The 26,892-nt window shown below is 52.3% G+C and overlaps 2 protein-coding genes across 3 annotated transcripts in view; both read right to left on the bottom strand.

The window, feature by feature from the left end:
* The window catches only part of TPCN1 (two pore segment channel 1), a 64,539-nt gene extending 41,096 nt beyond the window's left edge, over window positions 1-23,443 (bottom strand). The window contains exons 1-2 of one of the 2 annotated variants that reach the window (XM_064169014.1): window positions 23,324-23,443; window positions 18,072-19,044 (exon numbers count right to left, since the gene is read on the bottom strand). In XM_064169014.1, the coding sequence (XP_064025084.1) occupies window positions 18,072-18,183 (112 nt within the window). In that variant the 5' untranslated portion in view covers window positions 18,184-19,044; window positions 23,324-23,443. Of the gene's footprint in view, window positions 1-18,071; window positions 19,128-23,323 lie in introns of those variants that run through there. The other variant, XM_064169013.1, reaches the window with a different exon arrangement.
* Window positions 23,444-24,538: 1,095 nt separating this feature from the next.
* On the bottom strand, window positions 24,539-26,870 carry RITA1 (RBPJ interacting and tubulin associated 1). Its single transcript, XM_064168277.1, has 3 exons — window positions 26,640-26,870; window positions 25,728-26,323; window positions 24,539-24,930 (listed from the first exon to the last, which is right to left on the bottom strand). Exons 1-2 carry the CDS (start codon window positions 26,867-26,869, stop codon window positions 25,792-25,794), a joined length of 762 nt encoding a protein of 253 aa, XP_064024347.1. The 5' UTR covers window position 26,870; the 3' UTR covers window positions 24,539-24,930; window positions 25,728-25,791.
* Window positions 26,871-26,892: the final 22 nt, after the last annotated feature.

Below are 26,892 nucleotides of genomic sequence, written 5' to 3'. Positions count from 1 at the left end.
TTCCATATGTCATCATTACAATAAAAACAAAACAAACCAAAAAGCAGAGGAGAAGGGAAGAGAAGGAGTAGAAACTTTTCCTCAGCTCAAACCTCTTCCTCCGCAAATCAAATTCCCTAGAGTTAGGGGAAGGAAAAGCTCTCTGTCGGCTGAAAGAGCAAGTAATTGCCCTCATTTGGAGCTGGGGGAGATCTCAAGGGCAGAGCAGAGAAGGGAATAAGGGACAGAAAACACCCCCCAGGAATCAGGGAGAAACCACCCTTCCCTGCCAGGCTATTTAACGTCAAACTGAATCAGTTTGGACTTCTGTGGTTTGATCTTCGGTGCCTGCATTTGTTTTGATAAATAATGCTAACCTAAGAGGTTCCAACGAAGCAATAACCTCCTGCAAATTCCAAGAGTTATAAACAGACTCTACAGGGAAGCTCTTGCATTTGCCTCAGAGCTCCCCCAGTCTGGCTCTCATTAGCCAGATGTTCTGCTTTCTACACGGCGCACACTTTGGATGGGGTACGCTGAGACAGACTGAGATGCCTCTAACGAGCACCTCTGCTGGCTCCAAAGCCAAACGCCTTTACCAGCCTTCCCAGGGCTGCCTCTTCACAGGCTGAGCAAGGTCTTGATGGAGCTGCCAGCTGCTGAGGGACTGAAAGCAGCAGAGGGACTGGTGATAGGACAAGGGGCAACGGTTTGAAATGAGAGCAGGGTAGATTTAGTAGGTAGAAGTTCTTTACTCTGAAGATGGTGAGACACTGGAACAGGTTGCCCAGAGATGTGGATTTTAATGTTGGAGCTGGACACCATTCCAGGACTGTGGGCTGTCCAAGGCAAATGTGGCTTCCTGAGAACTGGTAGAGTCTCTGGAGACATTAAAAACCTTCCCAGATGTGTTCCTGTGTGACCTTCTGCAGGTGAACCTGCTTTGGCAGGAGGGGGCTGGACTTGATCTCCAGAGGTCACTCCCAATCCCTTAATCCCTTATAGCAGTTATTGCTGCACCATTTACCTGGAGCCTTCTTTTAAAGACCTGGTGCCATTCTTCCCATCCACACCACAGCTTTGCTTCCCACACCATTCTTCTGCCCTCAAGTCTAACTACCCAAACTCAGTCAAAGAACTCATGCTTTTAGTTTAAAAGCAACATAACCAAACACCCAGCAACACTGACCATGTTCCCACGGAAGAAGGCAGATCCCAAGAGCAGTAGAGCTGCCTAGGGAGTTCCTGGACCTCTTGACCTCACATACAAGACCTGTCCCAGTGCAGTCTCTTACCAAGGCTGCAAAAGGAAGATGGCTTGTTGAAAACAACCAGAAACACTTCCATCTCCTGGAAGGCTCTCATCATAAGTGGCTCACTACAGAACATGCAGCTTCATGAAAAACAAACCAATAAAGGAAATTAAGTAGGTGGCCTCCCTTCTCTTACAGGCTACTTCGGTCCCAAAGCCAAGATTTTACCAGCACCATCCAGGCAAAGCCCAGAAGCAGCTCTGGCCAGGAAGCAGCATCAAGCCTGCTGGAATTATACCAGCACCAGTGATGGCATTTTTCCTTCCAAGTGCTTACATGCCATGTAGCTTCACTTCCAGTGCATTTATCTTCTCTCCCCACTCCACTACAGTTGATAAGAAACTGCTCCCTTTCTTCTGGAGTGCTGAGGCATGAAGACACTTTGTGCATTTGTCTCTCCAAGGCCAGACTCACCTACCCAGGAGAAAAAAAGCTGGAAGCTGCCTGGAAAGCACAGCTGGTTTGGCACTTGGCCACACAATCTCTGAGGTGAGAGAGACCAAGAGTGAAATCAGTGCCTTTAGTGCCTGGCTGCTGCTTCAGCACCGTGCCAAGGGGAGCACGGCAGGACTGACCTCTGCAGCTCAAAACACCCTAGCGCCCATCCTGTTTTCATGGGCACGTTATGGGGAGGAATTTAACAGCCATGGGGAAGTCCAAACAATTTACAGTGGGTTTGTTGCCTGGGAAAGAACAGGGCATCTCCCACAGAGTGCAGAGCCAAGCCCTTCTGTTGCTAGAGAAATAATGCACTTGTGAATATTTCATGTCAGCGTAACTGAGTGGAGCTCCTCCTTGGAGACAACAGCACAGCACAAACATCTGCAAAGGCCTCGGGGCTCTTTGTCTTACCACATCCTCCCAGCACTTGCTTGCTGCGAAGCTCAACAAATAAAGTCACTTCAGTTCCTATTTAACAAGAGAAAAAGTTCTAAGGAAAAAAAACCCAACATTAAACCAAGTATGGATGTTGCCACTTCTTGTTAGCAGGGCGAGGAGACTGAAGCCAACCCTTCGACTGGAGACTCCAGAGAGCTCCTACAGCTCCACTTCATGCCTTCATCCACCACACTACAGGGAGCTGGATCCACAGGAAGGATGAGCAGATGTCCCTCAGCATGGTAAGCCACTTTTTATCTGTTATTGCCTCTTATCAATCGTGCTGCCTGTCTTCTTCCGTTGAAGACAACTTGAGCCCTGCATTGTTTAATTAGAGGACCACTGTACCCTTGCTAACATCTGCACTGCACACATGGAAACAGCCTGGTGCACAAGCTGAACACAATGACAGAGGAGCTAAAGCCTGGTAGGAAATGCTTTTGTCTCAGCAGAAGCTGTGCCTCCTGCTAGCTCCTGCTCTGAGCAGGTCAGAGGCAGTATTTAGTTAACCCTTTGCTCTGTGGCTCACTAGCCCTTCAAAACCAGAGCCAAGGCAGGTTTGGGTTGGAGATTAGGAAAAAAATTCTTTGCTGCAAGAATGGTTAGGCACTGGAACAGACTGCCCAGGGAGTGGTGGAGCCCCCAGCCCTGGAGGTGTGGCACGTGGCACTTGGGGGCACGGTTTCATGGCCACGGTGGTGTTGGGTTGATGGTTGGACTCGATGATCTGAGAGGGCTTTTCCAACCAAAACAATTCTGTGATTCTATGATTCACTCAGACATTGGCTTCCTGCATCACTCTGCTGGGGACAGAGACACAACTGTAAGGAAGGATAAGGAAAAAAAACAAACACGATGAAAAGGCTTCTAAGAAAACAATGATGAGGATAATTTCACCAGCCAAGACCTGTTGGCTGGAGATCCTCATCTGTGCAGTTTACTGCCTCATCTACATCTGCTCTCCTTTGATCTCAGTCCTGAGTTACTCTGGGACTTGACTTTTTACCCTCCTTTTGCCAGGATATGCAGGAAGTCATCACCAGGAAATTTTTGAGTGCTGGACAATTTTCACTCCTGAACATTGGGCAGCAAGAGGCAGAGGGACAGACTGCTCCCTTTTGGGATGTTTGGGATGTAGTTAGGATAGGGAGAAGCTTCAGTGGCTGAAGATTAATTGACAGATGCTTTGTCAGAGACTTCACCCTGACCCTGAAAGCCTCCCATAGCTCACTTTGTGCCAGACCACACAGCTCAAAAGCATCTGCAGCAGTCAGCAGGGAAGCAGAGGAGGATCACTCCTCAATTTACAGAGTTGCAGCCTCTAAGACTAATGTCACCTGCCCCACCAGATCTTGCTCCTCAGAGGCATCAAGAAGAGTGTGGCCAGAAGGTGGAAGGAGGTTCTCCTCCTCTCTACTCTGCCCTAGTGAGGTCTCATCTGATGTACTAGGTCCAGTTCTGGGCTTCCAGTTCAGGAAGGACAAAGAATTGCTAGAGAAGTTATTTACAGTGAGGGCGGTGAGACACTGGCACAGGTTGCCCAGGGAGGTTGTGGAGCACATAATCACCCAATGTGATCAAAGATCTGATTCTGTGCTCCACAACCTCCCTGAAGGTGTTCAAGGCCAGGCTGGATGAGGCCTTGAGCAACCTGTTCTAGTGGGAGGTGTCCCTGCCTGTGGTAGGGGGTTGGAACTGGCTGAGCTTTGAGGTCCCTGCCATCCAAAAGCATTCTGATTCTAAGGTACAGTCTAAATCTGCTCTCCTCAAGCTTCCATCCATTCCCTCAAGCCCTCTCACAAGCAAGCTCTTTACAAAGTTCCTTTTAATGAAAAAGTCCTTTTCATGAACCTCCTCACCACAAAAAGGAGAAGACAAAGCCACAACAGAAGGACCATCTGCACCTTTACCCACTTTTTTCTTTAGCACCTAATATGCTCTATAATCTTGTCAGTCTGATCCAATCCCAAAGCAACAAAAGCTTTCCAGGCACTGAGATAAAATTATCCTGTAAGTGGAATGAACCACCCAAGCCATTGAGGGGCTCTGTGAAACAGCTCATTTTGCATGGGGGAAAAACAACCAACCAAACAACCAAACAACTAATTGGAAATAATAGAAGGTTTTACTGAACCCAACAACAAAAAGACAAAGCTCAGCCTAAGGCTATGGCTCAGGAGAGAGGTCAGACATGAAATACACACATTTATAATTCATCATTTTGGGGGAAGGGAGAGAGGCAGTACCAGAAATTTTCAGATAGAGCATTTCTTGAACACATCCTGTTAGATGAAGGAATTTCCTCTTTTTGTTCCAAAAAGGGAAAGCAGTGCCTGATGGTTTGAACATGGTAAAAGATCTGCTTTAGGTTGCTAACAACACGATGTCAGCGTTTTAAAAGCACGTTCCTCGTTTCAATTCTCCAAAGCAGAGCCTTTGGATTTTCCTGATGCTGTTTGGAAAGAGGTTTGATTGAGCTGCAATCTGGCCTTTTGAATGAGAGCAGTGTGCTGCCAGCTCTGACTGCCAGTGGCTCTCCAGGGAAGTCACAAAGTCAGCAGTGGGAAGCAGGGAGGAAGCACTTCCCTTATGTGAGAAATCGGGATGGGTTTGGGCAGCAAACCTCCTGCCTCAGCCACACAGCAAAGGAGCAGGACTGGATGGGAGCAGGTAGTAATTTGCCATACTGAGCCTTCTGCCCTAGAGAGGCAGAGACAGAAAGAAAACCACAGAATGGCTTGAGTTAGAAGGAGCCTTAAAGATCCATCCCAGCTGCCATGGGCAGGGACACCTTCCACCAGACCGGGTTGCTCAAGACCTCATCCAACCTGGCCTTGAACACCTCTGGAGGGGACATCCACAACCTCCCTGGGCAACCTGTTCCAGTGTCTCATCACTCTCAAAGTAAAGAAATTCTTCCTAATGTCCAATCTAAATCCACCCTGTTCTAGTGTCAAACCACTGCCCCTTGTTCTATCACCACAGGTCCTTAGGTGAACAGCGCTGTAGCCAGGTGGGGTTGGGCTCTGCTGCCAGGCACCCAGCAACAGAACAAGGGGACACAGTCTCAAGCTGTGCCAGGGGAGGCCTAGGCTGGATGTTAGGAGGAAGCTGTTGTCAGAGAGAGTGATTGGCATTGGAATGGGCTGCCCAGGGAGGTGGTGGAGTCGCCGTGCCTGGAGGTGTTCAAGCCAGGCCTGGATGAGGCACTTAGTGCCATGGTCTGGTTGACTGGATAGGTCTGGGTGATAGGGCTGAGCTTGGGAGGTCTCTTCCAACGTGTTTGACTCTATGATTATAAAAAGTCCCTCTGCAGGTACCTATTCACTAACCAGTCCCAGAAAATCAGCTGGAATTGAGGTCCATCCATCAAGCAGTTTGCACAGCCATCAGCTCCACAGCGTTGATTTGTACTGTTCGCTTCTTCAGTGAAAACCTTGCACAGGAGCTAAACCAAATCCCTCCTCAAAACACTGTCAGCCTACCTTGTAACCTCACCAAGTCAGTCAGTGTGTGACTCCACGTTTGTATGATGCTTGCTTTTGCAGGAAGCCTCACTGATTGACACGAAATATCTTCAACATCTGAAGGGGACCTACAGGAAGGTTGAGGAGGGACTTTTAGAAGGGCTTGGGGTGATAGGATGAGGGGCACTGGTTTGAAACTGGAGCAGGGCAGATTTAGGTTGGGTGTCAAGAGAAAGTTCACAATGAGAGTGGTGAAATACCAGAACAGGTTGCCTTGGGATGTGGTTGAGGCCCCAGCCCTGAAAACACTCCATCAGACTTGATGTGACCCTGGGCAGCCTGATCTAGCTGACTGCAGGGGAGGTGGACAAGATGACCTTTGAGGGTCCCTCCCAACCTGACACAACCTGTGAATCAGTTAAAAACCTGTCCTTTAAATCCAGATTTTAGAGAGGCTGTTGCTGCTGTCCCACTGCTTTGCCTAGAAGACCTGTTTGGCTGCCTGGGGCAAAAGACTTTTTGAGGCTGGAAGAAAGTCTCTCTTACGGCAATATTGATACCACCTCAGCTGCAGCCTGAGGGAAGAACAAAAAGTCATCTGCCTGACTTTTAAATGCCTACCTTTAAAATCAGCTTTTCAACCTCTCCTTCCTTTCCTGCAGGAATGGAAGAACAGATGATGCAGTGACCAGGTCAGCTGGCTTTTCAGCCAGCACACAACACACACAGCAGTTCCTGAGCTTCCCCGTGGCGTTATCGACCTTGAGTTCCTAACACTTAATGTGTCTCTTTATTTTTCAGGTCCTTTAGAGCACCCTTAACTCTGCTGACCACATTTTGTCATTTTCCTCCACTCCCAGGTCTTTTTCTTTCTTTGCTGGAGAGTGGTGCAGCTGCTTTCATGTCAGCCAGCACAGGCATGTCTGCCCTGGGACTTCCTGCTGCCTCTCCACCAGCTTAAAGCATCCATCAGTGTTTTTTTATTTGTCTCATCTGTGCTCTCTCAAACTACAGGAATAATTTGCTTTGTTTTAAGGTCTTTCCCCTTTGCAACTATTAGAGACAAAGGCCTGAAACCAGCCCTGCATTTGAAAGGATGAGGCTTTGTCTTGGTCACTTCCCCCCAACCCTGATGCCAAAATTCTCCCCAGTAAGGGCCACAGTGGTCACTTGTTTGCAGTTCAGAAGCGGCAGAACATTAAATCCTACTTTCAGGTAACGAGGCAGAGCCACAGAACAAACCAATCTCAGCAAGTGCTCCTCCCTCCAATCACATTTCCAGCACTTCTGATCTGCTCAGCACCCTGGAGAAACGCTGCTCCCTTCTGCTCCATGAACAACAAGCCGATGAGCAACAAACAGCAGCATTGTCCTCTCTCTGCAGTCACTCACCACTGCCTAAAACTACCCAACCAGCTGGACACTGCTGCTGTGTCTTGTAGGAACACTGCATTTACAACACAGATTACACCACAGCTCTTGTGCCTCTCCCCAGGCACAGATCCCCTCCAGCCAGGGAGACCTGCCACAGGAGAAAGGGCACAGACTGTGCAAATATTGTTACTACTCCAAACTTCTGCCCTCACACTCTTTTCTTTTTCCTGAGCCCCATTCCTAGAGGCAGCATCTGGAAAAGCCCCAGCTGTAGAGGATGGCATCCCTTCCTTCCTCCTCCCACGTCTGATTATCTGGTGAATGACACAGCCAGTTCACCAGTGCAATCTGACCCTCGGGAGTTATTCCCTGCTCCCTCCTGCAAGGGCTGATCGCTAAAGTCTTAAATCTACAGGCATTTCTTCATTTAGCTAATGAAGAGCAGGAACCTGTTTGTGCATTTCAGTGAAATCCATGTCACTTTCACACAGTAAACTTGCTCAAAGCCCTTGAGGGGAATGAAAATGACCTCAGATAGTTAGAGTGAGAATGAAAAGCAGATGTTCAGACATTCCCAGGTGAGTAGATAGATATATATACACACAGGTGTACCAGGCAGTCATCTAGGAAGCACAAGAGAGTAGCTAAGGGGTCCAGCCCCCACAGAACCATAGGAGACCTTTAAGACTATCAAAGTCCAACAAAGGGATTACAGTATCACAGTCTCACAGTATCACCAAGGTTGGAAGAGACCTCACAGATCATCATCAAGTCCAACCCTTTAGCACAGAGCTCAAGGCCAGACCATGGCACCAAGTGCCACGTCCAGTCCTGCCTTGAACAGCTCCAGGGACGGCGACTCCACCACCTCCCCGGGCAGCCCATTCCAGTGTCCAATGACTCTCTCAGTGAAGAACTTTCTCCTCACCTCCAGCCTAAATCTCCCCTGGCACAGCCTGAGGCTGTATCCTCTCGTTCTGGCGCTGGCCACCTGAGAGAAGAGAGCAACCTCCTCCTGGCCACAACCTCCCCTCAGGTAGTTGTAGACAGCAATAAGGTCACCCCTGAGCCTCCTCTTCTCCAGGCTAAACAACCATTAGCATGGTTGTGCAGAGAGAGACTCCCTACGTTTCATTCCCTCCCCTCTCCCCATAAACACGAACAAAAGCACCTTTTGTTCCAAACAGACACCACCAGATCGTGACTATAAAAGCAGCCCTGGATACAAGCTTCAGCCCTCCCCACGCTATGACTCAGATCACAGCAGCCTGCTCTTGGCATGCACAGGAGCCTTCCTCAGCCACCCGGGGCTGTGGTGGATGGACACAAACGCACCTTTCCTGCCTCCCTCTCTCCCAGGCGAAGAGAGCAGCACACTGCAGGTGCAGGAGCTTCCTGCTGAACTGCTCGCCAGAAGCAGATGGATGAAACCCTAAAGCTGCTCCTACAGCTCTCCATAAAGCAGGCAGTCACGTAGAAACCAGGCATCTTCTCAACGTGCAAAAAGCAATCACGTTAAAGGCACGGGGAGAGAGCCCTGCAAGGTCCAGATCAAAAGCCAGAGACATTGGAGGCAGGAGAAAGACCTATCAAACGCTCTGCACTTTTCCCAGCTTAAGGATCAGAAACGGAGCGTTCTGCCTCATAAATCCTACTTCCAGCAAATCCAAGCTCAAATCCCCCGAAGGCAATAAGGAAAAGGCAATCAACAACAACTCTAACCACTTCACAGATGCTCCTGTTTAGTTTGTACAGCACTTCTTACAGCATTCAAATGGGTAAAATGGGATTTCAACGCAGGGGGGCTGACGGCAGCAGGCAGGATTCCTCGGCGAAGATACCAAGGGCAAAGGAAGTTCTGAGGAGCATCATATTGGTTATGATGAGTGAACTCAGCGTGCTCAGCCTTTGCTCATTTTAATCTGCCAGCAAGCCAGCCTGGCTGAACCCACCATCCTGCCTCTTACAGTGCCTTCAAAATCCCCAGGAATCACAGAAACGAGGTGGGGGAGGTTGGAGGGATGGGGGGGGGGGAGGGAGGGAAGCGAACGAACTGATGCGTTCCCTGGGAAGCCATGAAAAAACTAATGGCTGTTTTGTCTCCAACTGTTGTTCCGCTTCCCGAGCCAAATGTTCCCAAGTCAGCTGCGGTGGCTGAGGAGTGACCGGTTAGAGCTGGAAAGTTGGCGACTGAAAATTGCAGCTCCGACACTTGCAGAACTCCTCAGCATCTTTTCTAGCGCCAGGACCACCTGCTCGCAAAGCAGAGCCCTCCCGTGCCGGGGCACAGACCTCTGCCCCCCTCATCTGCCAGCTGAAGCAGTTGGCTTGGGCAGGAAACACCCAGCCGAGGTCATTGGGGGGGTTCAGTATGGAGAAGAGGAGGCTGAGGGGAGACCTCTTTGCACTCTACAACTCCCTGGAAGGAGGGTGCAGTGAGGGAGGGGTTGGTCTCCTCTCCCTAGGATCAGGTGATAGAAGCAGAGGAAATGGCCTGAAACTGTGCCAGGGGAGGGTTAGGATGTGTCCAGTTCTGGGCCCCTCAATTCAAGAAAGATGTTGAGGTGCTGGAATGTGTCCAGAGAAGGGCAACAAAGCTGGTGAGGGGCCTGGAACACAAATCCTATGAGGAGAGGCTGAGGGAGCTGGGGGTGTGCAGCCTGCAGCAGAGGAGGCTCAGGGCAGAGCTCATTGCTGTCTACAACTACCTGAAGGGGCATTGTAGCCAGGTGGGGGGTGGCCTCTTCTCCCAGGCAACCAGCAATAGAACAAGGGGACACAGTCTCAAGTTGTGCCAGGGTAGGTATAGGCTGGATATTAGGAAGAAGTTCTTCACAGAGAGAGTGATTGGCATTGGAATGGGCTGCCCAGGGAGGTGGTGGAGACACTGTCCCTGGGGGTCTTCAAGAAAAGCCTGGATGAGGCACTTAGTGCCATGGTCTGGTTGATTGGTTAGGGCTGGGGGATAGGTTGGACTGGATGATCTTGGAGGTCTCTTCCAACCTGGTTGATTCTATGATTCTATGATTCTAAGAGTGGTCAGGGACTGGAGCAGGCTGCCTGGGGACTGGAGCAGGCTGCCCGGGGGTTGGAGCAGGCTGCCCGGGGGTTGGAGCAGGCTGCCCGGGGGTTGGAGCAGGCTGCCCGGGGGTTGGAGCAGGCTGCCCATAACCATCAGACCATGTCTTCAAGTGCCATGTTGCAGAATCACAGATCTGAAATCATCCAGTCCAATCTATCACCTAACACCTTCCTGACCCCCAGCCCCCAGATAGTTAGAAACATTTATTAGATCCCCTCTTTACTCTTCTCCAGACTAAACAGCCCCAGGTCCCTCAGCCTCTCCTCATAAGGCAGTGTTCCAGTCCCCTAATCATGCTCCTAGCCCTGTCAGCTTGGGTCTATCACTCCTCCCCAACATCCAAATCCTGAGATCTTTTCCAACCACACCAAATCCATGATCCTTTGATTCTTCTGCTCACACCACAAACATGGGAGCTGTGAGGCACAGGAAGGGAACAGGTTCCCTCCCTCCAGCATCAAGGCCACTACCCCCCACCCAAAGGCTGGAGAAGAAGCTTCCAGCCTGCTTGCCCCACTCCCTCACTCTACAGTCAGAATGTGCAGGCTCACAGGATGTCAGGGGTTGGAAAGGACCCAAAGAATCACCGAGTCCAAATCTCCTGCCACAGCAGGAGCATACTATCTAACACAGATGACACAGGAACACATCCAGACAGGCTTTGAAAGGCTCCAGAGGAGGAGACGCCACAACCTCTCTGGGCAGCCTGTGCCAGTGCTCAGGACCCTTACAGCAAAGAACTTGTGTTGAGCTGGCACCTCCTGTGCTGCAGCTTCCATCCATTGCTCCTTGTCCTAGCCCAGGGAGCAGTGAGCAGAGCCTGTCCCCCCCCTCCTGACCCCCAGCCCTCAGAGATGTATAAACACTCATTAAATCCCCTCTTCTCCAGACTAAAAATGATGATCTCCATGGCCAGTGCTCTGGGAGATGACAAAGGAGAAAGAACCATTTGACTCTAGGACAATGGAACACTAAACCCACCTCTCCTTTACCTTGTACCCGCTTTGCCTGGCTCAGATTTGAACAGCATGGGGGCACTGCAGATGAACTCACCAGGAATTTTTTTTTTCCCCTTCTACTTCTTTCTTTCTCTTTTCTTTTTTCTTTTTTTTTTTAACTGCACAAAAGGAGTCAACAGTGCAGAGATTCTGTTTGACAAAGCATCCTACAGTGAAACACACAATGTGTGCATTGTGCAAACCCATCTCCTGCCGGGCTAAGAAAACAGGACAGGCTCAGAAAAAAAAACCCTGAACCCAACAAATCAAACCCTCACAGGATAACTGCAGCCCAGCAACACCTCCTGGGACTTTACTGTGCTGGTGGCTTTGGGTTTTGTTTTGCTGTGGTCTCTTTTTTTTTGCTTCTTTTCTGCTGTAGATGCAGCATTTAGAGAGTCACAATAAGAATGTCTCAATAGAAATGCTTTTGTGAGGTCTGGACAACACGATGCTGTTTCTCTTCAATCAGAGGGACCAGCTCTACTCTCTCCTTACAGCGAGTGTTTAAGCACAGCTGAGGCAGTCAGTCCTGCCTCAAACTTTCAATTCTCAGGATAAATGAAATTCCTGAGGATGAGGCATTTGGAGCTGAAGAGCAGGGACACACTTTCCACTCTTCCTAAACATCATATTGAATGATACCCAACATCCCCTAAAAGGCAGCATTTTACTTCTTCTGAGTTTCCAGAGCTCATCACCCAGGGAAACAAATTGTACTGAAGGAGAAAACAATAATCTCCTTATGTTTTGGGTGTTCATTTCCCTCTCCAAGATTTTCACCCCTTACTCATCTTGGAGGCAGTTTTGCTTCGCTTTGCTCGCTTAAAACATTCATTATAAGTCATCTAGGCCAGGAAAGGATTAGAGAAGCACTGGCAGTAGCTGCAAAATGCAAGGCTGTTAGGTTGGAGAAATGAGACTTTCAGAGGGATAAACAACAATCCAGCACCTAACCACCATTTGTGCCTCAGATACAATCCCCCTCCTTAGGCATTTTAAGCAGGAACATACCAATAAACCCAGATCATGCAGAGCAATGCAGAGCAGCTCCTCCTCATACCAAAGGGATGAAGCCCTACTGTGCCCTGCCACAAAAGGTGTGATCTGTGCTTTACAGATGAGACCTGTGCTGTGAACCAACTCACCCCAAGTAAAAGGAGGAGCAGCTTCAGCAGCAGAACCAGACTGCTTCCAAAAACTGAGATGCCAGTCCTGTGCCCTGGCCATGCCTCACCTCTGAACGTGGCAGCCAAAGCACTGCTACTGGAACTAATTAAAGGCAAATCGGTAGAACCAGGAGCCCTGACATGAGAAAATCTCCTGTGTGGCATGCAAGAAAGCCACCAGATAATCCAAAAGAGTCTGGCTGGCAGAGATCTCAAGATCTGCAGGCCCACTGCAAGCATTTGCTTGTTTCCCTCATCCCCTATTTCTTCACACTAATTACCTACAGCATTGCACAACAACAGCCCGAGTCAAAAAAGCCTTCTTCAGCATCCTGACTTTCAAACCAGGATCAAAACCTACAGATCCTGGAGGATTAATTAAACCTACTACAGGGCTACAAAAAACCTGAGTGGCTTGGAGTGTCTCTGGGAGGAGGAAAGGCTGAGAGCCCTGGGGCTGTTGAGCCTGGACAAAAGCAGCCTGAGAGGGAATCTGATCAATGCCAGCAAGAGTTAAAGGACCTGTGGGGGGCAAGAGATTTGGGCCAGACTCTCTTCAGTGGTGCCCAGTGACAAGACATGGGGCAATGGGCACAGAATGAACACAGCAAGTTCCACCTCAACATGGAACACTGGCACAGGTTGCCCAGGGAGGTTGTGGCTGCTCCCTCCCTGGAGGTGTTCAAGGCCAGGCTGGATGAGGCCTTGAGCAACCTGTTCTAGTGAGAGGTGTCCCTGACTATGGCAGGGGGGTGGAACTGGATGAGCTCTGAGGTCCCTTCCAATCTAAACCACTCTATGAGGAAAAGTTCTTTGCTGTCAGGGTGCTGGAGGCCCAGAGCAGGCAGCCCAAAGAGACTGTAGAGTTTCCTTCTCTGGAAGAGCTTCCAAACCCAGCTGGACATTGTGCTCCTGGGCAAGCCTGTGATCCTGTGGCTGCCCCTGCTTTAGAAGGGGGGTTGGGCTAGATGATCCCCAGAGGTCCCTTCCAACCCCCACCTCTCTGTGACTCTGTGATTTCAGCTCATACTGGTTACACTCCACCCTCACCAACAGGGCAACCCCCTTCTCTTTTTAGATTCATAGAATGGGTTGGGTTGGAAAGGACCTTAAAGATCATCCAGTTCCACCCTCCCCTGCCATGGGTAGGGACACCTTCCACTAGGCATGCTGGCTCATGGCCTCGTCCAACCTGGCCCTGAACACCTCCAGGGAGGGGGCATCCATAACCTTCCTGGGCAACCTGTTCCAGTGTCTCACCACTCTCACCCTGAAGAATTTCTTCCCAATCTCCAATCTAAATCTGCCCTCCTCCAGCTTCAATCCATTCCCTCATCCTATTGCTACACAAGCCCTTGTAAAAAGCCTCTCCCCAGCTTTCTGGTAGTCCCCTTCAGGTACTGGAAGGACTCTGCAAGGTCTCCCTGGAGCCTTCTCTTCTCCAGGCTGAACAGCCCCAACTCTCATAGCCTGTTCCCACAGGGGATGTGCTCCAGCCCTCCTCACACACTTTGGGCCCTCTGCTCATCCACAGCAGGACACAGAGGGCACACACATTCTCCTTCTACCCAAGATGCCAGGCTGCCTCTAATTTCCTCAACAGCTTACTCTTTGGGCATCAGAAGCTGAGAGTGCCAAGGCTCAGCAGAAACCTCAACACTGCAAATTCTAACTTCTCATTCTCCACCAATCCTGCTAGAAAACATCACACTTGGCTGGTGTGGGTGCTCCCCCCAGCTCCCCCCACACATGCAGTAATTCATTTTTACCTCAATAGCAGATGCAGTTGCATCCTTGTAAAAAAAAAACCCCAGAGTTTAAAGATGACTTCTTCCACTTGCCATAATCCATTGTGTGGGAGAAACAGACAGACAATATCATATTGTTCCCAGTACAACACTTTGAGCTGTACTTTCTGCTCTGAACACACTGAAACTCCACTTGAGGCTACAGCAATTTCCATGCAGGAGGCAAAGGAGAATCTTGTATCTGATCTAATACAGGATAAATCAATGTGCACTCATTTATTGCTTATAGTTCCCATCAGCTCAAGGAGAGACACTGTCCTAGAGTTTCAAGGCTATCCACACTGCCTTTGTAGATGGAAAACATACCTCAGGCTGGGGGGATATTTTGAGAACCCAGGAGTCAGGGTGAGGGACAGGAAATCACTAAGTCTGGCTGCTTCTCAGTGCTTTCAGGACAGGGTGTGGGGAGAGGCCATGCAAGGATTGCACCCCCATTTTTGCCTTCTGCAGAAATTCAGTTCCTGTTAGTCATTCACCTCAGAGAGGTGCTGGGAAGCTTAATTAGAGTGTGTACAGCAGGCAGAGATTCTCAGATAAAAGAATCTGTACTAGGGAAGGGCAGCATCATGTTAATTAGTGTGGACTGAGGTAATAAAAATGCTTCTTTCTCTCTCCTTCAGCTGTGGGAGCTCGAAACAAAACTCAGCCAGAACCACAGTCCTACACACTGCAGCCAGAAAACCACTGACACCACAGGGACCACATTTTTCTGGATGTGGTCTGAATTCCCTGCAGGATTCTGACCTTTTGCTGCTGCTGCTGCAGCAAAGGGGAACTCCCTGGAAGTCGTGGACCCCAGCACAAGCCACAGAAGGCTGTGGTTTAATCCTCCTCCCCATGCAAGTACTTTCTCCCATTAAGTGCTTAAGAGCTGTATGATTAGGGAGATTAATTTTTGCAGCAGGACATTTTCTTTAAGGATGTAATTTTCCACACAGTTTTCTCATTTAGCTTTTCTTTGATTCTAGCCCCAAGACATTCACTCACCCAGAGGAGGAATCTTCTGCCAGGTTAGGAAAGGGATATCCTGCACTCGAGTCCTTTCCTTTTACAACTGCTTCTACCAAACCCTGGCACTACTTAATTCAACCCAGGAACAGCACTTGAATTTCAACACCCAAAGTCCATTTATCCAAGGACCTGAATGTAAGAAACTAGATCCTGAATCAAGTCCTTCTTTAAAAAAACCCAAGTACAATAGACCCCCAAACTATGAGAGTTAACCTTCTGAAACCACACAGATCCAGAGCACTTAGTGAGGTGGTTGTGTCAGGCTGGAATATGGATTAAAATGCTCTGTTCATTGACAGAGCAACAAAAAACTTCACTATTATTATTATTATTGTGAACTCTGGATGTGTGATTTAACACAAGGGTGGTTACAGCCACTTTGACTCTCTCCTGGAGTCACCTGGGAAAAGGATGATGAAGTCCTTCACTGCAAACAGTGCCAGAAGGGGACACACCTAAAAAGTTTTGCATTTAACCTCCCACTAAATCCCTCAGTCAGTGATCTGGCACAGTTAATAAGTGAGATCTTGGACCAAATTCTGTCTGAGTGTTCTGAGAGCTGAGGCATAAGACACAACCAAAAGGATATAACCTCCTGACCTTCCCTGCCCCTCATCATCACTCTGCCAGGCTCTCCCTCTCTTGTATAGGACTTCTCACACAGTCTTTTTCCACTGACAAAAGTATCTGAAGGGGGCTACAAGAAAGCTGGGGAGGGACTTTTTACAAGGGCTTGCAGTGAGAGGACAAGGAAACGGATTGAAGCTTGAGGAGGGCAGATTTAGACTGGAGATTAGGAAGAAATTCTTTCCAGTGAGGGTGGTGAGACACTGGAACAGGTTGCCCAGGGAGATGTTCAAGGCCAGGGTGGATGAGGCCACGAGCAAGCAGGCCTAGTGGAAAGTGTCCCTGTCCATGGCAGGGGGAGGTTGGAACTGGATGATCTCTAGGGTCCTTTCCAGCCCAAATCCATTGTACGAATCTATGAAATTTCTGAGTAACCCCAAAAAACGACACAGCTCTGTTAATGTCATTTCATCCCTCAGCAGAGAAGGGGAGGCAGAGCAGAGGGAGAACATCTGGATTCCACGAGACCCAGCTTCTGTGCATTTCACAGTGGATTTTCTTGGCAGGCAGAGAGGAAAGCTGGGCTACACCTCCTGTTTTTCAAACGAGCTTACTTCGCCTCGCTCTGCTCCCTGCTAATTTAAGCTTCCCGCTTCTCAGAGATTAAATGTGCCTTTCAAATTCTTCATTCCAGCCTTCCCCTTCTCATCCTCCACCCCAACCCACCAACTTCAGAAGGCTCTGGTATCACCCAGTATCACTGGCATGGAATAAGCTTTCTATTTTTTTCAGCAAATCCAACTTTACCAGTGATTAACACACGGAGCAAAACAGCAGTTCCTCAATACCAAGAGAGACTTCATTTGGAGAATGCCAGGGAATGAATCCTCAAAAAACCACACAGTGATCTTTTAAGAAGCACAAAATTGGTCCCCCAACGATTTCCCTGTATTTCAGGGGAAGCAGACAGTGGAATATTTTTCCTTATTAATACATCCATTCTCATGCTTGTGCTTTAACGCTGTTGGGTTGGCTTTAAGCACCTGATAAGCCTCACACAACTTCCTCTTTAATGGGATGGGAGGTGGGTGAAAGAAAGAGACGAGAGGAAAGTGATTAAAATTAGTCCCAGCAAGCCTCTAAATACACCAGTGGGCAGAGGGAGCATCCTCTCTTCTATTTAGCTTTAAAATAGGGAGCTCGACTTTCAAAGGCAAACATGTAGCAGAGCAGATGTGATGGAAGATTGATGAAGAGCTTAGAGAAAGTCAAGTGGGCAGTTTAGTCAGGGATGAGTCTTGCAGGGGTGGGAGAGAAGGAGGAAAGTGGAGGGGTTTTGATTGGCAGAAACTATCTACTGGCTCAGAAAGTCAGAGAAGAAGAAAATTAAGGGAACCCAGGAGATTGCATGGGAGAAATCAAATCAGAGTCACAGAGGCAGTAGGGAATAGAGGTGTAATACAGAGAAAGAAAGGGGAGCCCAGGCCAGGCAATGATTTATTTGTTACAAACGTTAAGCTTGTGGCAGGGAGGGCTTGAAAACAGGATCACAGGACCTGTGTGTGTGCCTGCAATGTCAGCTGGAAGTCAAAGGGATGAATCGAACACAATTCCTCCACAGCATATTCAGTGAGGCATAACATTAACCAGGTACTCGCTGAGCATCTGCTGGGCGCATCTCACCCAGCAGCAGTATTGCCTCAGAGATACACTGAGGAGAAAGCAACACTTCTGAGAAGTGGTGGCTTTTGTTTTCACCCTCCCAGCAACCCCAGCCTGGCTCTGTCACACCAAATACCTGGGGCTAACAGGATATACTGTCTAAAATACATGTGCTGTCTAAATATATACTGGCTAAAAGCACTCCAGGCTCTTTGGTAAGAGCACACTGAACATGTTAAAGGGATTTATCACCACCTATTACTTTCCTTATTGAAAAAAAATGAGGATGTAAACCAGAAACAGGCAAAACAACACCTGCAAATGACAAGCTTTATGGTGCTAGGAAAACACTACATGACATAATTGCAGCTGCTGCAGCCAGCAGCTTGGGCCAGTGGCACAGCACAGCAGGCCAGTGCCAAGAGAAGGAGCTCTAGGCCATGGTGTAGGAAAGGAGCTTTGAGGAAAAGGAGGTCACAGCTTATTACGTGGGAGCCACAAACTATCTGTGTTAGAAACAGCATTGGTAGGACTCATCCATCCAGCGCCCTCCACCCCCTCAGTGTGACACGGGTACTGTGAGTAAACAAGGCACACAATAAGCAACTTCCTGATCTGATTTTCTCAGGCAGCCAGCGGGACACTGAATGACAGCTCTGAGAGTTTCAGGTCCTGGCAAGCACAAGAAAGAGCAGCCACCATAAAGAGAAAACCAAGCGAGGCCACCAGAGCGGGCAGGAAGGAAGGACAAAGTGATCTTACTTTCATTAGGCAGCTCCTCCCGATCCAGGTCATCTAGAGGGGCTGAGGCACCGCTTCCACCGTCCTCCAGGGTGAGGATGAGAGGAACGTCATCGTCCATGCTCACAGCCATCCTGCCCCTGCTCGGAGAACTTTACAGAACGTCTTTTTTTTCAGTTCCACTTGTAAAACGCTTATGTCAAAAGCTGTCCCCAGGAAGTCTTCCATCAGGAGTGTCTTCCAGGCAGAGGAACACCGAGGTTCGTGCACCCATCTCTAGAGCCCACGGTTCGGAAAGGGATGGAGTGACTCGCTCCCGAGGCACAGCGCAGGAAGCTGGCCTCAAGGGGACTATTTGTGCACAAACTAAGAGTCAGAAAGTGAGGTCTGGGCTGCTTCTTCCAGTCAGTGCACAGCTGCCAGCACAGCACAGAAGCAAAAGTGCTTCTTGACAAACTCCTGAGCACACAGCACAAGACGCCGGCGTGTGTGACGCATCCGGAGCCAGCATGATGCTAAGTGTCACGGTCACGGAGGGCTCGTTCCCCTGGCATGCCAAAACGCGGCGGTTTCAGGTAGGAAGAGAGAAAAAGAGCCCAGTTTAAGGCTGCACACGCGGAGCTCCAGGCGGCTTTTGGACTGGGTGAAGTCACTGCCTCGAAGTCACCGACTTCTTTCACAGGGGGAGGACCAGAACAGTCGCGCAGGCCCCGGGCAGCCTTAGAGGGACGCTCCGAAACCGCTGCGCCACGCAGCTGCCGCTCTCCCCGTCTGCCTCTCCGCAGGTCGAGGCGAGGGCAGGCAGAAGTCACGGCGGAAGCCGCATCTCCCACCGCCGCAGGCTGACCGCGGGCCGCTGCCGAAAACCGGGCCCGGGGGAACCGAGCCGCACAGACCCGCCGGGCTGTACCGAGGGCCGGGACTTGCGCCTTCGCGGTGGACTCTCAAGGCTGGGCAGCAAACACAGCGGCTGCGACTGGGCTCCTCCCGCGGCCTAGTAAAGCCGGACACCGAGACGGGGGCTGTCACCGCGCTGTGTGGGCCCCGGCTCCCTTTCGGACTTCCCCCAGCCCCGCCGCCCCCGGCCCGCGCAAACCAGCCCCGCCAACCCCCTCCTCTGTAGCTTCCGCGGCCCTTTCGGGGTACCACTGGACCCTGGCAGCTCCTCACGCCCGCGGCCCCCAGGACCCTCCCACTCCGGCCTCCGGCCCGGCCCCGCCGCCCCGACCCCGCCGGCCCGGTGCCCGCGGCCGCTGCGCCACCGCTCCTCCGCGCCCGCGACCCCGCCCCGCCGCCGCTCATTGGCAGCCGCGGCGCGGGCCTCTCCCCCGCCCACCAATCGGCGCTCAGCACCAGCTCCGCCCCGCCCACCGCCGGCCCGCGGCCCCGAGAGCGCAGCCAGATTGTTTCCGCCCCCTCCTCCTCCTCCGTCCGGCACTTGGCTCCCTCATTGGCCAACTATGCCGCCTCTCCGATCAGAAGGGGGTGCTGATTGGCCAGAGACGGCGGTGGGCAGGCTCTCGGGGACACGAGAGAGGGCTGCCATTGGCTGTGCTGGGGCCGCCCCTCCCTGGGGTCGGAGGTGAGCGCAGTGGTCGCCTAGCAACGTCGGGACGCGGGCGGAGGGCGGCAGCCCTGCCCCAAGCCCGGGACACTGGGCACGGCTTTCCCGGGCCGGGCCTCACCCCGAGAACGCCACAGAGCTGCTCCCAGGCCCCGACACGCTCCGGACAGAGCGCAGTGGCTGAGGGGAAGTGATAGACCCTGAGGAAGGGCAGCCCAGCTCAAGGGGCAGGAGCTACAGCTGGAGCCGTGAAGGGTCAAGGGCCCCATCAGTGAAAGACGACCCTCCTAGATGGCAGAATGACATCCACCTGCGATGAAGTGAGGATTGCCAAGCCAGAAGTGAGCAGTGCAGTGTACAGTGAATGAATCTGTTCCCTTAGTCCAGGCTGAGCCTTTCCGTGGCCAGCAGCCTGCTGAGCAGAGAACCTAACATAGCCTCTCTGAGCCCAACCCAGCCTGATAAAGCTACCAGGGGCCCTGAATGAGTTTGCTACCAGCTGGACTCCTGACGGTGTTATGAATGGGTAGCTCTGTCCAATTGGAGGATCCCCCTTGCTACCAGAGCAGAGGTGTCCAGTTGTTTTAAACTACCTCTGCAAACAAGCCTTTCTTCTACCCACCAGCTGCCTTGTCGTGCCCTCCCTTGGTCAGTAGCATTCCTTCCTTTATATTACCCCTCATTGCTGGACTTACAAGGAGGACAATGTGATGAGAGATCTCAAGAACAGCTTGCAAGAGCTGGCTAAATGACTCAGAAAGCCTGCATGCTGCAGACCAAGCTGGAAACAGCATAATACCACCAGTGAGAGCTGTGGGCTTCCCTAAACGAGCTACAGACAAGACACTCAGCACCTAGGGACACAAGTCAATACAAGTATTGGATCACTGAGAATCAGTACTAGTTCTCAGAAGGGTACTCAGGTGGAGATTAAACCTGTCCTAGTGCTATTAGGTCAGGCTGCTGCCTGCTTTGGGCAATTACCTGGCTCCTGCCAGCTCCTGGCATGATGCAGATGCTGTTTTTTCAGGGTCCATCACAATGCCCTGCTGATTTCATTGAAGGTTGGAAGAGACCTCCAAGATCATCCAGCCCAACCTAGCACCCAGCCCTGCCCAATCAACCAGACCATGGCACTAAGTGCCCCAGCCAGGCTTGGCTTCAACACCTCCAGCCACAGCAACTCCACCACCTCCCTGGGCAGCCCATTCCAATGCCAATTACTCTCTCTGACAACAACTTCCTCCTCACATCCAGCCTAGACCTGCCCTGCACAACTTGAGGCTGTGTCCCCTTCTTCTGTTGCTGCTTGCCTGGCAGCAGAGCCCAACCCCACCTGGCTACAGCCTCCCTTCAGGCAGCTGCAGACAGCAATGAGCTCTGCCCTGAGCCTCCTCTGCTGCAGGCTGCACACCCCCAGCTCCCTCAGCCTCTCCTCACAGGGCTCTGCTCCAGGCCCCTCCCCAGCCTTGCTGCCCTTCTCTGGACACCTTCCAGCACCTCAACATCTTTCTTGAACTGAGGAGCCCAGAACTGGACACAGTACTCAAGGTGTTGCCTGACCAGTGACCAGTGGAAAGCAGCCCTGTAGCGACACAGTTGCGACCACCAGGCAAGTAGCTCACTCACAGTACTGCCTTTTCTCCCTAGCCACTGAATCAGCTCTGCAAACACCTCTGCAAAGCTCTGCCAGTCTGGAGAGGCTGCACATGAGCCAAAAAGCAGAGGAGTGAAGCTGCTGCAGAGAGGGCGAGGCGCATGTTGAGAAACCAGGGAGCTGGTATGGGCTAAGCAGAGCAAACTTATTAGTGCTTGCACATAAAGCCATCTTTTACAGCTCTTTGTAGCACCAAGGGCAAGGCACAGCTAATTTTGGGAGCTAAGCAGCCCACAGATTGGCTGGTACTTTGCTGAGAGGCAGAAGGCAAGGAGTCAGGGTTGTGTGAAAGGTGCAGGGTGTGATTTATCACCGTGGTGAGCAGATAGAAAGATGAGAAATAAGAGCAGCAGCAGGTAGGAGTCCCAGCTGTGAGTCAGGCTCTGCCTCCACAACTCTCACCTGAGCTGTGACAGTGGACAGGGCAAATATGGAGCTAGAAAAACAACTCAGCATTTCCCTTGCCTCATTTTATTCACAGTCAATGTTTGCTTCACACAAGCCCCAGACTCCTGCAGGCAGGGTCAGCCCACAGCAGCAGTGGAGCAACTTTTGCTCTTGCGCTGGACTGCACAGCTCTGTTAGACCAGGAGAAGAGGGCAGTGGCAAAGCACCAAACACCCATGAGAAGAGCAGCATGAAATCCAAGCAACCCATTTATCTGTATTTTAACCAACACTGTCCTTGTGGTTTAAATAGCAAGGAAGTGCCAGTTCTGTCCTCCTTATGGCCTGGAGGCCCTCAGTGACACCCTGGGTGGGAGAGGAAATAGTGTGGCTGAGGCAATGGTCTCTAGTTTCTCTTGTTGATTCCTTGGAGCCAGTGGGGGCAAACTGGCCAGCCCTGGCCACACAAGCCCCTGCCAACCTGTTTTGTCAGATAAAAATCTCTCTTCATTTCAAAAAGCTTTGCCTTTCCAGCACCCCAGTACTGCACTGTGTGTGCTGCATTCGGGTCCAGCAGCTCCCTGCTGCTCAGATTTTGGGCCAGGTACCCCCAGCTCACTGATGATTCACCTCACTGGATCTGACTCAGCCACCTGCTGCTAGGGAATAGAGCTCTGCTTTCCTGCCAATCCTCAACCCTCTTGTCTCCATCTAGTGTCCAAACCACACTTCGGCTCCTCTCCGAGCCCACAGAGACCCGCAGGCTTAACAGCTGGCATCTCACCGTGTCAACACCCAAATTAAGCTGCACAGGCTGTCAGCATCCCCCAGCACCTCCTCCGAGAAGGCCCTAATTGCTTTCATGGCCCTGCAATTTTTACCCAGCTGGAGAGAAGCTGCTGGAGTGCTGCAACGCAAAGGGCAGAGAGGAGCTTGAATGCTTGGTGCTCATCAGGAGGATCCTCAGCTTCTCAGGCTTTTAATAACTCAGGTTGTTCTTGCTACCTACCTATCTGCCAGGGTACCCAAGTAACCCCAGAACTGCTGCCTCTCTGAACCCTCCTCTTCTGTATGGCTCAAACACTGGACAAGGAACAAAACCACTGCTGAGTGTCACCAACATTGCCTTTCCCTGGCCTTCTGCAGATGGACACAACCCAGCTCTTCCCACACTCCCCGGAGTTCACAGTGGGTTGTAGTACCAGTGATAGAACCTGGCTCTCAGCAAAGCTCTCAGCTCAGGCTCAGCCCCATCCAAACCACACAGATGTGGCCTTTTCTTCAGGGCAGTGGCAAAGCAGGATTTGACCCATGTGTGCCTTACTCAGTCTCCATTGGTGGATGGAGGCTGTCTGCAATATAGGAAGACTTCAAAGGAGCTGGTATTTGGACCTGGCAGCTCTTCAAAAGTCCCATTCAGGAACATCTCCTTTCTTTTTCTTTTGCCCCTTTGGGAAGGCTCAGTTCAGCAGCCAGGGGCAACTGTACCCAGATTTGGGACAGGCAGGAGGATCCCTCTACAGGGGCATGCAGGGACAACCTACTGACAGCTCTTGAGCCTGCAGCAACTGGTACCTGCTGTCTTGCCAAGCTGAGCAAGAGGCACTTCATGCTGCCGGCACCAAGGAAAAGGCTTGGCCTCAAGGGAGAAACACATTGTGCTTACCTGCTGTTCCTGGGTGGAGGAGCAGTGCTGAGTGTGGCAGAAGAACAAGCAGGACACGAGGCAAGTGGCCATGACCTGTGCTGTGCTGTCACCTGCATCCAGAAGAGCTGCTTGTTGCAGACCCTCCTCACATTGAAGGCAAAGGGAAAGGAAGAGGGCAAAAAGGCCAAGAAATAAGCACATTATCCATCCTATGTCTTCCATTCTCTTCTCCCAGCAAGGCTGCTTGCTCGCCTGGGGCTCAGCTGGTGACCAGCTGTGAGAGCACCCACACCAAGGCCTGAGCCTGCCAGGGCTGTCACATGCAGGTGACAGCAGAGCAGTGGCATGACAGCACATCTCACCACTCTGGCTGGAGCTCTGCTGCCTTGCAAAAGGCAAGGATTAATCTTTCTTCCCAACAGGACTGGACCAGGAGTGCAGGCTCCAGGCTGGCCTTCCTAGTTCAGTGCTCTTTGTGTGCTGGACATAGAATGGTTTAGGTTGGAAGAGACCTCAAAGCTCAGCCAGTTCCAACCTCCTGCCATAGGCAGGGACACCTCCTACTAGAACAGGTCACTCAAGGCCTCATCCAACTTGGCCTCGAACACCTCCAGGGAGGTTGTGGAGCACAGAATCACCCAATGTGATCTTTGATTCTGTGCTCCACCACCTCCCTGGGCAACCTGTGCCAGTGTCTCACCATACTCACTGGAAAGAACCTTTTCCTAAGATTCAGTTTGAATCTCCCCTCTGCCACTTCAAACCCATTCCTTCTCATCCTGTCATTACAAGACCTTGTCAAGAGTCCCTGCCCAGCCTTCCTGTAGGCCCCCTTCAGATACTGGAGATGGTCACAGCACAACCCTGCTGCTGCTTGAGGTGACAATAAAAGCATTTCTGAGGGCAGAATGAGGCCCTGAACCTGGCTCAGTTTGCCCTGGGGTGAGTTTGAGAGAACCCTTCCCTGTGTGGGGGGGCTCTCCTGCTCTCCCTCTCCTCAGAAGCTTGTCACTGCAGCCTCCTGTCCCAGGGGACCAGTGACACTGGCTGCAAACCCCAAGTGACCCACTCATGTTCTGTACCTGCCTCCCTGCCTGTGTTCCTACAGAACAAGCTGCTCTTTGCCATCTTAGGAATGGCAACTGAGCTGCTTTGCTCTGGCAGCCCCTGGGGACACAAACTGTGCCCACATCACACAGCAGCACCCCACGTACCACACGGGACCCCAGCAGGTTTGCCTTGCATCATTTATTTGGTGACAGGCACCTCACAACCCTCAGCACACCCAGGGCACGACACATCCACTCTGCACCTCCTCAGCACCAGAACCTGCTGAAATCCCTTTGGCAGGTCCTTGTCTGTCACAAACCTCATCCAACCTGGGGGAACCCCAGCAGCAGCAGGAAAGCGGGACGATGCCGTTCCTCACCTCTGCGCTCATCCTCCCTTCCTCCTCGCCAAAGGAGGCTGTTGGAAGCATTGATGAAACAGAGCAAGGCCAGCAGAAAGCCACCAAGATGCTCAGAGCTGGAACACACATCCCATGTGCAGAGGCTGAGGAGATGGGGAGCATTCAGCTGGGAGAAGGGAAGGTTTTGGGGAGCCTCAGAGCAGCCTCCCAATACCTGCAAAGCAGAGGAGACAGTGAGGATTGAGCCAGGCTCTGTGCTCAGCTGCAGAATGAGAGGACAATCTCAAACAAGAGAGGTTCCAGATGGGTACAAAGGACTTCACCCCAAGGACAGTCGAGTGGTGAGCAGTTGTGCAGCCTTTGCCCTTGAGGGTTTCCAGCACCTGACCAGACAAAGCCCTGAGCTGCTCTGCCTGAGGCTGGTCTGGAGACCTCCTGCAGTCTCCCTGAGCCTGAGCAATCCTGTGACTATGCACCTGTCACCCAAGATAGTTTTGCTTCAAGTTGGACTCGACGGTCTCTGGAGCTCCCTTCCAACCTCTGAAGTTCTGTGATTCTGTGACATGCAGGACCGAACAGGACTCCTCTCTCCACAAGTGGTTAGTGGAGGCTCCTGTCAGGGCCCTCAGACCTTAACCCTCTGCACCAGCCTTGCCTGGGAGCTCCAACACTGCAGCACCCTCTGCTTCCCCCTGTGACCCCTACCCGAGCTCAGGGCCTGCCTGTCCCTCCCAGGGCTATGATGTAGGTGTACCAGCATCCATGCTGCAGGCAACCCTGTCTCCTGCTGTTCCAACCTCCTGGCTGGACTCGCTGGACAGAAGGAACCTGACTTGTTTCCACACCTCATCTGAGAGCCACTGGACAGTCAATGGAAGCAGCTGTTGCCATCAACCCTGCCCTGCTCCAGTGCTGTGGTCACCTTTGGTTCCATGCTCAGCCTCCCACCGAGGATTCCCATCCTTTGTTTGCAGCCATGAGAGGCCCCAGGGTCCTCCAGAACTCACTCACCAGGAGGAGAAGCCCCAGCTCGGGTCGGTTAAAGCTGTAGTTCCATCCAGAAGGACATCTGGCTTCATTTCCAAGGAGGCCTGGGTTTGCAGCCACTCACTGCCGAGCTGCTCCTGTCCAGAGGAGGTCTGGACATGCTTTTGGACCGAGCCCTCACCAGAGGTCCTGGGGGGGCCGCAGGGGCAGTCAGAGGCCTCTGTTTTTCACACATTTCCTTCTTGGGACCGTCTGAGGTCAGGCAGAGCCCATCCGAGGGAGCGTTCAGCCGGCTGAGAGACTGCGAACGCCCTCTGCCCGGAGCACCCCGGCCCGCGGGGCAAGAATCGGGACGTTTCCAGAGGCAGGGCTTGTCCTCACGGCTCAGCGGCGAGCCCGCAGCTGCCGGGGCGGCGGGGGCGGGCGGGCGGACGGCTCGCAGCGGAGCGCGGCGGCAGCGGGGCGCCGGGCTGGGCCGGGGGGCAGGCGGGGGGCTCCAGAGCAGCGCATGGAGCTTGGCTACGTCTCCCTTCCCCAGGCAGGGTGCTGCCCAGGCCGGACTGCCGGGCTTGGCACCGAAGAGGGACTCGTCGCAGAAGGACGGAGTGTGGCTCCTCAACCTGCCCGGGCGGGAGGAGAGAAGCGAGGTGTGGGCTAAAGAGAGGGACCGCCGGCAGCACCGACACCCGGCCGCGCCCCGCTGCGCAGCTCACGGCGGGCAGAGCCTCACGGGTCCGTGCACAGAAGTTCCGAGCTCGGCTCCAGACCCTGCCGGGGCCAGCCCAGTGCAGCCTGGCAGGACCGAGAGCTGCTGCCTGGCCCGACCCCCGCCTCAAGCTGCTGTTCGCAGCAGCCAGCACCGCCAGGCTCCCCGGGGCCACCGGCGCTTAGCGAGCCCCCAAAACGCGGGGGTTGCGGGCCGGTGCCGCCGCTCACCTGCACTTACTCCTTGGCCGGGGTCCGCCGCCGCCGTCCCCGGGCCCTGCCGCTGCCGCCCAGGGCGGAGGGAAGGCAGGCGGCTGCGGGCGGGCCCCGGCGGGGCTGCCGAAGAGCGACTCGTCCACGAAGGAGGCCCGCGCCCGGCGGGGGCCCCGGCCCCGGCCCGCTGGGGGCAGCGCTGGAGCAGGAGCGGGACGGCTGCCCGGTACCGGCCCGGCCGCCCGCATGGCCCCGGGGCGGGGAGCGCCCC

This window comes from Pogoniulus pusillus, chromosome 30 (genome assembly GCF_015220805.1).
Source record: "Pogoniulus pusillus isolate bPogPus1 chromosome 30, bPogPus1.pri, whole genome shotgun sequence".
NCBI classification, from domain to species: Eukaryota; Metazoa; Chordata; class Aves; order Piciformes; family Lybiidae; genus Pogoniulus; species Pogoniulus pusillus.
The sequence above is the reverse complement of the archived record's forward strand: the minus strand, read 5'-3'. Positions and strand labels throughout refer to the sequence as shown.